This window comes from Ailuropoda melanoleuca, chromosome 2, assembly GCF_002007445.2.
Source record: "Ailuropoda melanoleuca isolate Jingjing chromosome 2, ASM200744v2, whole genome shotgun sequence".
NCBI lineage: Eukaryota > Metazoa > Chordata > Mammalia > Carnivora > Ursidae > Ailuropoda > Ailuropoda melanoleuca.
The window spans coordinates 135,066,971-135,080,559 of NC_048219.1; the positions used below are offsets into that span (position 1 = coordinate 135,066,971).

The window sequence follows — 13,589 nt, forward strand, 5'->3', positions numbered from 1 at the left end:
ATTCAGCAAGACTTACTAAGTTGCTACCATATGCCATGCTGTGTTAAAGATTTTGCTCCAATAATCTGATTCATAGTTTATTTAAATAAGACCTAGCATTTTAAAATACTAAACTTAAGAATTTTAACTAAAAATCCTAAATCCATGTTAAAAGTCCTGTGATCCCGTTGCCTTATGAAACATTAATGGGCACAAGGAGAGACATCCTAAGTAGTTTTTGACTGATTAATGGTACTACTCATTAGCTGAACACATTAGTTACAAATTGATCTTGAATTCACTTTTACAATAACATCTTCCTCAAAGAAAATAATCTTCATATGAAGCTGTTGGGTGTGGGTGGATCTGTATGGTCTCCAGCCTTTGAGACTGAAGCTGACCACAGTCCCTTGACTACTGACTTAAGGTGAAGATCAAAAGATAACAACGTATAGTAGAGGTCTTCAGACCACTGCAAAACCAAACAAAGTGACCCTGGGACACAAAATATGTGTGGTCTATGGTAAAGATAAATAAATATCTTTAAGTTCACTTAAAAATCATAAATGGTTGTACAATTTTAGATGACAGAGTATAAAATCCTCCCACACCGGCAAAAGGCACTACAAATACAGTGTGTGAACAATCAAACAGTGCTGTTCAAACCCAAAGATAAGGAAGTAAATCATTCACAGACGGAGATAAGAGCCTAGCACACTTCAAATGCTCTGTGAGGGTCAATGGGGAAACCAGAGCCCCCAGTATGATACCAGAGGCCTAGGAAAGCCACCCTAAGAGAGAGACCCTACAAACTCTCATTAATCACTCTCATGGCCATACCTCAGTTATGAATGTGCTTCAGATCCTTTTCTGAGAAGAGGTCTTTAGGGTGGAATATTTGTAGTGATAAAAAAGGAATTAGATTGAGAGTAAAGTATTAACAGAGTGTGCCAACACTGCTGAGTAAGAAAAGGAGAGGAAGGTTATGAGGGAAAGTGATTTTGCTCTCTCCTGCCTTCATGATTTCAAATACATATGCATAGTCAGAAGCAAATAATCGCATTATCCTCACTGACAGATGAAAGCATATGATTTATTTTAGATTGAATTTTGGATAAACTCCCAATTAGAAATAAAGTCCAAACAGAAACTACCTATTCATAATTACCCTTGACTCAAAATTAACACAGAAATAAATGACTAAGTATAGGCTTGTATTTTTAAGACATAAAGGTTTACAAACCAACACAAATTAAAAGTAAAAATTATTAAAAACTCCATGCTATTTTCCTTTTTTAAAAAAGCAAAACCTTGTGACTTAATTGTCTTATAAGCATTTTGGGGAGGGAGTTTGGGGATTAAAAAAAATTTCCCCTCCATTTATTTGTCTTGTGGCTAATTAATATATTAATTGAGAATTACAAAAAGGTGAAATTTTAAATATAAAACCTTACAAAAATTCACATAAATAAAATATGATCACTTTAATCTTATAAGGCTTTCCCTAGGTTTAAGCTAGGATTTATCTGCTTAACTGCTAACTACTAATACCAAGTAAAGGTGTCATATCATTAATGCAAGTGATAATAAAATTTCACAGTATGATTTCATAAACCCCAATTATTCTAAAACAATAAAAAAAGCATGTTAAACTTCTGCTTTAGAAATTTTTTCACATATCATTTAAAGTAGTGAAATCAAATAATTTGCCAAACTGAATGCATATTCCCAAACTTTTGTAAAATTTGGCAAATAGATATGAGCTTAAATTATCAATTACATAAACATCCGCCTTTGGGAGACCCTGGAGCTGTATTTTTAATGAGCATGGAAAAGATCAGCAACTCTTCAGAAAATGTGTTCATTACTGATACAGGTTAAATTTAAAGTAAGAAAGTGTTTAATCTTCACCAATTCTTCAAAGTTCTAGGTATCCAATTCCTATCCAAAAAAGGTTTTTTGAGTGCTTGGTTGTTTTTCACTTACAATAATTTCATTAGTGATTATTATTGTAGCTCCTTAATGTTATATTGGGGGGGAACATCTTGAGCTGACATTGACTGTCATGTCAAAGAATAAAACTTATGCTTCTTGATTTGTGATGTGGATTGCTTTTCAGTCAAGAGCTCTCCCCAGATCAGTCAAATACAATACTGCATTTTAACTATTAACATAAGAAAGGAACTATTCTGTGCCCTGTTAAAAAGGTAGAATATTTTATAGACATTCATTTGTTTCTTCACACATTCATTTAAAAATGATGAGCACCTTAACCTTGAATCACACAGATTAGAACAGAGACAGAGTCTAATCTACCCAACTTCAATATTGAGGGATTCGTAGCTAGAACAGGTATTGACGATCATAAATGTAGAAGAATATGAGTGAAGCCACAGACTTAAGTCTATAAAAGTTATTTTCTTCAGGCTCACTTCCAAATATAATTCTATCCTAACCAGAAAGCAAATATGTAGGCATCGCTTGCTGTATTTTGTCTATCTTACACTTTCAACAAATCAACAGGTGGTTTGAAAGTGGCAGAATTTATTTTAGCTATTTGAAGTCAAATAGAGCATTTGAACACTACCTTGAAGACAACAAAATGGTTAACTAAGGAGAGCACAGTAAGATCTGGAGGGAAACCATAGTAAAAATGCTGTGTACTTCAGATAATATGTAAACAGAGTGACATAAGAAACAATGTTGGCCTCTCAGAAGCTAAAGGGAGACAATTATATGCATATGATACTCAACAAAACTATAGAGAGAAAAAAAATAATTGAATTAGCAATTTAACAATATTGTTCCTTTAAAGGAAGGTTACAAGAGGTTACAGGGCGTTGTGAAATACAATCACAGTACTGAAAGAAGCCACAAAGTTCTGTGACTTAATTCATATAATATTCTTATCTAATAGCTCCAAAGTCTTGGCACTTTTTAAAACGTTTCTATTTATCCTATAGCAATACACAGAGGAACTGAAACAGCTCCTCTGCCTCCCACATTTCCCATAAAAACAACCCCATATTCCCTACTTGATAGATTAGAAATCTAAAGCATTTAAGAATAAAGGATTTCTTTGTGGTTCTACAGAAGTCAGATCTAAAATTTAGTTTTCCAATTTGTAAGGTAACAACTTTTCACACCTGCAATGCCTCACCAAGCACAGATATGGATAGCCTCAATAATAAGCAAAAACATAATTAAACAAATTAAACAGCAACTGCTGATATTTTCCTCAGCATGGCTGAAGCACAAGCACATTCTTTAGTTAATGCCCCTCCCCAGAAATCCTAATGTTAAACAGTAAACAACGAATATTCTTCAACATACTCAGGAGGTCGAGTGTCTGGTCCAAGATCTCGGTGTAAAGAAATCCTGTCACTTGCAAAAGCATTAAAACAGTGTTTTGCTTCTCCACGTTCTTTTTCCTTCTGCTCTTCAACACTTAAATTGTTTGTCTTGAATGCTTTACCAGAAGCACCAGGTGCATTGGAATCCTGAGGTGGGCGGTCAAGAACCGGTTTCAGTTCTGCTGCTGTATAATACCCTTGCAAACAGGGTCTCTCACCAGCATCAATGTTTTGCCTAACAGGTGCTCCTATTTGCATTTTTGGCATTGCATCTTTGATATTGTTTACAGCTTCTAACATTAAATCAAACATCTTGTTTTTGTTTATATTTCTTTCCATCTTTGATTCCTCTTTGGAATATTGAACACTTACTTCTCTTTGCATTAAAATCAAAAATATTATAAAGAAAAAAATTACTGCACCAAGCTTCCAGAACTTTTTATGATAATGTCTTTTAAGATGTAATTTTACTAGTCGCTTTATGTGAGCCATTCTGACATTAAAAGCTTGCCACTTGAAAAATAACAGTTATAGTTTCCTCTGTTACTTATATCTTTTATCGTAGATTTTCTGGCAAGAAGATTTCATTAAATGGTAATACCTATAAACAGAAATGATAAATGGCATTAGTACCTATTCATTCCTATAGGCATGGCTCCATTCATTCATTCAACCAACAACAAGACGTAAGCTATCAACAATGTACTTTGATGGTTAACAAAAACACAAAGGTATCTTGCCCTCAAGAAAATTACACTTTCGGAAGAACACATTGCTATAATTAGCTATAATCTATTGAGGCTATAAAATGTTAGGGATTTCTCTATTGTAAAAACAAAAAAATACCTTGTAAACTGTGGCTAATATCTACTATATGATAGGCATACAATTATTTTTATAAACAAATTTATTTTTAAAAAGGTATCTTAACTCAATGACCAAAGGGCCAAAGGACTTCATTGAATTGATTATAAAGAAAGGGGAAAATCCATAAGAAAGCAAAAGTATATAGGTACTGTCAGGCATACATCTAAAATAGTGGCTTTTATTTTATGGAATTTGCCCTCAACTTAGGAACCTCTACTCCAACTGAATCAGTTAAGATTATAAAACAGCTTCAAAAACACCTAAACTGGCACGCTCTCAAATTTTTTCACCTGATAATACTTGTGAATCCTGATAGAACCTATAAAGACTAGAAAAATAAGAGCATCTATTGCATTGTTATACCAAAGCTATTTTCAATAGCTCACACAAATACAAAATCTAACAGCAAAAAGAAGATGGCACTAAGCTTTACTTGAAGTGACTCTAAAGAGGCAAGAGAGATCATTGAGTTACAAAAGCAGTATTTGGTTTAATAAAACACTGCTTGCAGATGACCCCAAGAACAGAGCAACATGTTTATTAAACTCTAATATGGGCCACCAGAAGTGAAAGAACGGAAAGCAAAAAGAACATTGATGACAACCTGAGTCACAGTGAGGGTTTTCTTTATGATGATGTTTTAAAAAAGGTAGTATGAGGGGTTTCAGTGTATAATTATATACCATGTACCATTATTCTCAATCAAATTTGCAGGGGCAAAGGGGAAGGAAAATGACTTTCTCCCTAAATCCTAAACATATTTTAAGTCAAATTTAATTTATAGAAGTGAAAACTATGTTTGACACTTTATTCAGTTTCTCTTCCAAAGATATTGCTAAATTTAAAATTAAAAAGCCAAGTTCTAAGATGGATTCTCTGGCCTTTAGTAAGACATTTTAAGCTAAATAAATAGGCAGAACTTGAATAGTTAGTTCTATATACTACTTCTATTTGGAAAGATATATGTATGTATATATACATGTATGTATGGAATAGACGCTTTGGCTTCAAAAGATAACTCAATTATAATGTATATTGCTCATAAAAATGAGATTTCAACATTTCTGAATTTTGGTTGCTTTAAGAGCCTCATGTAAGAATTAAAATGACCTGGTATGGTTTTTACATTATTTGAAGACATAAGATAAATTGTTTCAGAACCACACAATTGTTGCTGTGTAATTTCTTACATATCAGATTTTGTTCTAGGTTCTGGCTACCAAATTAAAGATAGCTCTCACTTTCAAGGAGCAGAGACTAGTATGAAATATGGCATGTCAACATGCAACCACAAAACAGTGTGACATATGCTAAGACGGAAGACTATGAAAGCAATATGGGAGGTGAGGAGAAATGTTAGGGAAATTTTCCCAAAGATAACACTGGTGAGCAGAATCTTGAAAGATAAGCAATTTTTAGGCAGATGGACAAGAGAGAAGAGAGAGAGAGAATGGCAGATGCAAAGACATAAGAGCAAGACAAGACGTGTGCAGAGCTTGAGTACCACAGAAGTGGAAGACACAGATAGGAAATAGCAGGAGGGAGACGCTGGGAGGTCACTTACAGACCAGCACACAAAGTGAGTCTGGAATCCACCAATTTTGTTCTGAGTGGAAGGAAATGGATGATTTTAAGGAAGAATCATAACCATATTTATGTTTTAGGCAAATCGCAGGTTCCTCAGCACCAGCAATGGTGATGAATAACAAAGAAATGAGGAAGGTAAGAAGGATGGAGAGGACTAATTCAGGAGTCCAGGAAGTAGAATCAAATAGGACTTGGTGAGAGAAAGGGAAGAACGGAAGGTGGATGGCTGAAGTGATGACATTAACAAAGGCAGAGAATATAGGAAGGAAGGGTAGACTTGGAGTGGGAATTAGATAATTTGTCCAGTTTGGGAGACAAATTTGAGATGCTGATAGTACTTTCAAGGTGAGTTCTCATGAGCAAAAAGATATATAGGACTGAAAATCAGGGAAAAGCTCTGTGCTAGAGATAAAAATGTGGGAGTCAGTTTGGGGGTACAGAAGAGTTCACCTACAGTACATACGGTGAAGAGGCCAGAGAAATAGCTACATTTAAGGGGTGGGAGGAAAAAGGATAAACTGGAAAGAAAGATCAGGGGGAATACGAAAACAAAAGAGAGTTTGGTCAAGGGAAAACAGGTTAACAGATAAAGTATCCATGTCAAGCGGATATAGATTTTACAACTTGCCATTTATACTTGAGAGATGTTAATTCTTTGACAGTTGGTTCATCTTTAAAAGTAAACTGCACTAGACCTAATCCAATGGGCTTTGGTGCAAAACCAGGAATGACCCTTGGCAGAGAATCCACTACACTAGTTACATACAGTCTTGTCTCCAAGATCTAGGGCTTAGGATCTAGGGTGCATTCAGACTAATAGGGCAACAACCTGATCTAAGAGGTTCTAGGAAGATAAGAACAGGCAAAACCTGAGGCTTCATAGGATAATAGTCACCTATGAAATACTACCTGATCACCTTTAAGTTCGATAATTAGATGTAAATCAACCTATGTTCACCCTCCTTCCTGTCCCTGAGTCAACCACCAAAAACTCCCTTCCCCAGCGCTGCTAGTGATACTAGATCTCCTGAGCAGCCAGGTGTAAACTAGATTAGGAATTTGAGGAGGAATGAGCTGGTCTCGTTAGGATGTTTTAACCACACATAAACCAAGAAAGGGTCTGGGGAAAGTATAGAGTAAAGGAGATGACAGAAGTAGGTACTTCCATAACAGTGATGGTTTTCCCAAAACATTATATGCCAGAAATCATATTTGTGGGTACGGCAGGGAATGAGAAAAAAGGATGGAATTAATGAGGTAGTTGGAAGAAAGTTCTTTTTTAAGAATAAATTAGAAACCAGAGAAGTTCTTCATCAATAGGGCAAATAATCCTATCATTGTGTGTGTGTGTGTGTGTGTGTGTGTGTGTGTGTCTATCTAAGGAAGTCCCTCAATTAACAGGTTTTAGTTTAGGATGTCTCCAATGAGGGAGTCAAGGAAAACTCATGAAGGACAAAAATAGTGTCTCCCTTATTCATGGTTGTTTTTCCGGCACTTACCAGAATATGTGTGACACAGTGAACACCCAATAAAGATTTGCCGACTAGAAAAGGAAAGAAGAAGGACCAAGATTTCATTTATTAGAAATAATAAAACAATAATTCATTGTTGTTAAATGTTGATTAGGTCCCTGATACTTGAACATTACACAGGTTCTCATTTAGTCCTCCAACGATTTTGTGAAGTCATTCCCATTTTAATGGCAAACACTGAGACTCAAACAGATTAAGGGGCTTGGCCAATGCCATTCATTTAAGTGGAAGGGTAGCATTCTCCTAAGTGTGTTCAAATTTGATCTAAATTACTAAACTTTTAACTGAAGTTATCTGAAATAAGATCTTTAAGGGTCAAAAATTGATACTCTAGGGGTGCCTGGGTGGCTCAATCAGTGAGGCGGCTGACTTGATTTCGGCTCAGGTTGTGATCTTGGGGTCCTGGGATTGAGGCCAGTCAGGCTTCACACTCAGCAGGGAGTTTGCTGGAGGACTCTCTCTCTCCCTCTCCCCCTGCCCCTAACACTGCTCGCGTGTGCGCTCTCTCTAAAATAAATAAATAAATCTTTAAAAAAAGAATTAGGGGCGCCTGGGTGGCACAGCGGTTAAGCGTCTGCCTTTGGCTCAGGGCGTGATCCCGGTGTTATGGGATCGAGCCCCACATCAGGCTCCTCTGCTACGAGCCTGCTTCTTCCTCTCCCACTCCCCCTGCTTGTGTTCCCTCTCTCGCTGGCTGTCTCTATCTCTGTCAAATAAATAAAATAAAATCTTTAAAAAAAATAATTTATATTCTACATGTAAGGAGATAAGGGGAAAACCTACGGAAAGAACTACACATAACTTCATATCGGGTAAGGTTTTCTGAACAAATGAGTTAAAAAGGGAAGGAAAAAAGAACACACAACTGTTTTCAGAGCATATTTTTAGAAATAAAGATTGAGGATGAGATTGTAGATTTAACAATAGAGGATTAACAGATTGAGACCTTTCGTAGCAGTCTACTAACGCAGAAATAGGAGGCTTTCCTCTTTTCAGATTATTTCAGATTCTTCTTTATCAATTGCTGATCACTTGAAGATTCCAACATAAATCTCCCAGGGATTTTTATATGACTTTTCTGTCCTTTGCTGCTAATATGCAATATCAGGCTTCCATTAATGAAAATTACACTCAGCATTAAGCATCTCTATCAGTGTTCTTCAACTCTGGATACACATTAGCAGAAAGCTCTTTAAAAAGAATACCTTAGGCTTCCCCTCTAGAGAGTTTGATTTAATTGTCCGAGGGGCAGGGCATACATCGGCCATTTTTGTTGTTATTTCAGGCTCTCCAGATAATTCTAAAGGGCAGCAGGTGCTAAGAATCACTGGTCTAGGTCACAAGACTTTAGGCAAATCAAAACTAGCACCTGATAAGAAAAAGACTGACTTTATCCAAAGGCAACCACACAACTAATTTCTAATACTCCAAAGACAGGTTTTTCAAAATATATTCTTGATATGAAATGAGCTAAGGTTATTTTTTTTAAAAGATTTTATTTATTTGACACAGAGAGAGGCATTGAGAGAGGGAACACAAGCAGGGGGAGTGGGAGAGGGAGATACAGGCTTCCCGCTGAGCAGGGAGCCCGATGCCATGCAATGTAATGCAGGGCTCAACCCCAGAAAGCTGGGATCATGACCTGAACCAAAGGCAGATGCTTAATGACTGAGCCACCCAGGTGCCCGTGAGCTAAAGTTACTTTGACTTGGAGAGATTAGATGACATCCAAAGCACTAATGACCCAAAGTTTCCTGAAAAGGCTTAGAGATTAATGCTGATATAAATGAGGCACTGGGGTTTTATTGCAAATTACAGTGTTGAAAATCATTTTTAAAATATTTTATTCCCATTATAAAGATGGAAAACCCAGACTCTGAACAATAAAACACATAATCCAACATAATAAATGAATGCGTTAAAGAAAATCAGGATTCTTAATTCCCATTCCTAGGAATAATATCACGTTCCTAGACCTCACTATTTACCAAATTTGAAGATCTATGTGAAAACAGTGAAACAAAACAAATTTCTCCTAGAATCAACTTCCAATTATTAATACTTAGAAGTTTTAGAGGTGAAAAAACAAAAAATCAGCACAACAGCAAATTCAGGATATAGAAACGACTAGCAGATAAAGGTCTTGTTCTTATTGTACTTCTTCTAAACCTTTAAATACACCTATCTAAAATGGTCATTTGCTCATTATAAAACATCAGATTCACAGGAGATAGGAATACCTCCTATCTCCTAAAATTGTTTTTTAAAACTAGAAAAAATTAATTTAAATTCAAAGACCTTCTAAATTCTAAGGTATAAGTGTCTAAAATTAGAAAAAAATTAAAATTCAGAGGCCTCTGGTCTTCTAAATTCTAAGGTATAAGTGTCTAAAATTAGAAAAAAATTAAAATTCAGAGGCCTCTGGTCTTAAAGAATATCAATCTATATGCTAGTTTATATGTAGAAATTACAAGAGAGCATTAATAATAAATAAAAATATCCGCAAAATGACATTTTAAAAGGCTAAAACAATATGCATAATTCTAACAGTCTGTGAGACGGGGTTAAAATCAATGGATTATTCTCAGGGGGAAAAATATGTTTCTCTCTGAACAGAAAGAACTGAGATACCACAAATTAAAATAATCCACAAAGCCGTGGCTTCCAGTTACGTAGACTATGGTTTCTCAAACTCCAGTGTGACAATGAATCACCCAAGGATGTTTTTTAAATGGATTCAAATGGGAAAAGATCAAGATAAGATCCATCTTTAGTCTCTGTTGTCCCTTTCAGGTGGAAAAGGACACATTGCAAAAACATTAGTTGTTAATTTAAAAATTCCAATTGAAGCAATCTTGTAAAGCTGTGAAAGCAGAACATTTCATAACTGCACATGAAAGTAACGTTTAATAAAATAAGAGGAAAGTGGTCCTTTCCATTTCTTGTTCCTATATTCGTGACAATCAATCTTTACAACCCCAGGAATTTAAGGTCTGGTTCCAGGTAACTTTAACTGGCACAAAGCCTAATTGGTATATGAAACCTGCTTGCTACTGCATGAATTAAAGCATGCTATAAAGAGTTAAGGGTAATCACAAAAAGCAAAACATTACAAAACTATATACCTAAAATGTAGCATAGATTGTAGATTAAGTATATCATTGCAAAATTGATACATATTGGATTGTTGCCACACATTATCATCTAGATTTCCTAATCAAATTAAACAACAACAACAACAACAAACTTGCCCTAATAATAAACCTTATGTGCTCAGGCAGAAATTTTATTAAGTGCTCTCATCTGCTGGTTAGCAAAGGGAGGAGTGGCAGGAAGTCATTTCTGCTTGTATTCATTGGTAAAATCAAATTTCACGGTGACTTGCTATTGTGGTTTGTTAGTTTTGATTATGTTGAAGTCTACGTCCACATCCTTGCCTGCATTCTTCTGAGCAGGAAGTGACTTGTGGATGTACGACAGGTGACAAACACTGAATGCAAAGCAAAGTGCACTGAGATGACGACACGCTGTGTCACAGGAGGAGCAGGCAGAAATACCCCAAGGACCCCCGCTAAAGACAAAGTAGAGTTGCTCTGGCTGGCTGGAAACTGCCACCAGCAGACAACTAACTGCATGTAATTGTCATAGAGTAGGATGACTTTCAGAACAGTAGTATCTGCGGGTTACATGACAAATAGCCTAGTGACAGAGTTGACCTCCAACAACTTAGACGCACAGGTTTTAATACTGAAAAGTATGTGGTCAAACATCCAACATCGCAGCAAAACCTGGTCAGATAAGCATCTCCATCAGCAATATTATCATTGAAGGTGAAAGGTTATAAACAGGATCTTGATTTGTGGACCAGCCGATTCTATCTTTACAGTTTGGAGCAAATAAGGGAGAGGGTAGGGTGATGGTAAAGGGGAGCTCACATACTCTTCAGCTACTGTGAATGACTGCAGCTGTAGAAGATACAGACTGATAGTTTATGGCACACTAGACAGTAGAGAAATTTTGAGGAGTGATTTGAGTGGTCCAACAGACTACCTACTTAACTAGTACGTCCCCTGGGCAACAGTACTATATTTTAAAAGATTTGTCTGTATATTTATCTTGTAAACACAATTGAAGGCTCTTGGATTAGTAAGGAGACAGAAACTACACAGTGATTTGAAAAAGGAAAGTTTAATCTATTATTAAGAAAGGACTGCAGTAACAGGGAATTGGTTAGTGAGGAAAAGAGAATTCTAAACAATACAGTAGTAGATTTAAGGGGCAACCACTACCCACAAGGCTGAGAGGAAGGCCCAAGGAAGAGCCCTCCCCTCACCAGCGCTAAGATCCAGAGATCTCTACAGAGAGAGCACAGTGTTGGCTCCCTGGTGGTGGAAAAGTGACAGAGGTGTCTCACTAGTGAGACCTGCCAAAAAAATCTGCCCTCTGGAGTCCCAGAAGAAGCCATTCATAGGGCAGTGTCACACCCTGGAACTTGGTAGTGCTGAGGCTAACTGCTGGCTTCTGGGTGCTGATGGTGCCTGGAGTTAAGAAGCTGTCCTTTACAGGAGTCTGGTGGACTTTCATGGCTAGCCTGGGCCAATATGGCGCCAGCCTGGTGCCTGGGATGAAATTTGGGCAGCAGGCTCCCTAGCAACCCAGTTTTGTGAGGCCCCCAGTGTGCACATGTGTGGGGCTAAACAGAGAGTGTGGGGAGTGGTGACCTAGGCTAGGGAACAGGTCCATGATGTCTATGACTCCAGGGTACAACACTGCTGCCCACGTCAAGCTCTGGAGAAAGTGCAGGGGGCAAGGATGTGCCAGCTCTAGAGAAAGACACACCATGCAATTACTTAACACTAGAGAAAACAATGTGGAGGCTGAGAAGTAGAGAAAAAGTATGCCCAGAAAGAGCCTAACCAGGAAGCTACCCCGAAAACAGGAAGGGAAGCACCTTCTACTGTCAGTGTCCCTCCAGTGCCCTCTAATGACAAGGCTTAACATCAATGCCAGTCAGCAAAGGAGAAATATTTACAGGGCCCTGCTCCATTATTACAAAGCAGAGGAGAATAAATTTGGAACTGAGAGACAATAAATTGGTAACAGCATAGTCTACCCTTCTGACTACTCAGTTTCCGTACGCACACACTTTCTCACACATTTGAACTCCTGTACAATAACAAAATAACTCTATATTCCACCTAACTAGATGCAAGCATCCTGCTTACAAGTGAAGAGGAAACCTCAAAATGAGGTGCAGAGCGCCAATAGCCATTATATCCATTACTGTGACAATGTAAATTGCTTTTCAAATTCTGTGACAATCCCACCTAATATTTTATTACCTAAAGACTAAATTATAAACTTAATATCTAACAACGTAAATGTAATTTGTTTAAAAAAATAAAATGGGAAGGAGAGAAGAAAATGTTGCCTCCAAAAATAAAGGTTTATTAAGTATAGTGACAACTGAATGCCCAGAAATGTTACTGAAGCGCTCCCAAATGTTTGTGGGTCAATCACCCTCTGACTCTCATATACTTCACAAAGACACCTAAAGTACTTGCTACTTTCTGCTCATCAGATACAATCAACATAATATTATCAATATAGTAAATCAATGTGATTTTTTTAAAAGACTTTTATTTTTATTATTTATTTGACAGAGAGAGAGAGACAGCCAGCCAGCAAGAGAGGGAACACAAGCAGAGGGAGTGGGAGAGGAAGAAGCAGGCTCCCTGCAGAGGAGCCCGATGCGGGGCCTGATCCCAGAACGCCAGGATCACGCAGTGAGCCAAAGGCAGACGCTTAAGGACTGAGCCATCCAGGCGCCCCTCAATGTGACATTTTTGTGGGGTGTTGGGGTAATTAAGATTTCTAGGACAGAAGAGCTGACCTGGCCCTGGCTATGCTAGATAAAAGCAAATTGCCTATGGTGGTCCTTGTAAATTGATATGGAGAAAAAGCAATTAACCAAGTCAATAGCTACATACCAAATGCCAGAGGCTGTGTTGATGGTTTCAAGTAAAGATACCACATTTGGGATGGCAAGCACATTTGGAATCATACAATGATTAAGTTGACAATAGTCCATTCATTCTCTAAGATTCATCCAACTTCTGCACAGGCCAAATAAGTGAGTTAAATGAAATGTGATAGATATCTCAAGTCTTTTTTTTTTTTTTTAAGTGTGTGACAGGTGACTTTTTTTTTTAATTTTATTTTATTATATTATGTTAATCACTATACAGTACATCCCCAGATTCCGATGTAA

At 37.1% G+C, this 13,589-nt stretch overlaps 1 protein-coding gene across 2 annotated transcripts in view; it reads right to left on the reverse strand.

The window, feature by feature from the left end:
• The window catches only part of GALNT3 (polypeptide N-acetylgalactosaminyltransferase 3), a 65,117-nt gene that overhangs the window by 19,845 nt on the left and 31,683 nt on the right, over positions 1 to 13,589 (reverse strand). The window contains exons 2-3 of one of the 2 annotated variants that reach the window (XM_034654670.1): positions 7,286 to 7,329; positions 3,313 to 3,933 (exon numbers count right to left, since the gene is read on the reverse strand). In XM_034654670.1, coding sequence (XP_034510561.1) covers positions 3,313 to 3,824 — 512 coding nt within the window. In that variant the 5' untranslated portion in view covers positions 3,825 to 3,933; positions 7,286 to 7,329. The remainder of the gene's footprint in view (positions 1 to 3,312; positions 3,934 to 7,285; positions 7,330 to 13,589) is intronic. The other variant, XM_002926929.4, reaches the window with a different exon arrangement.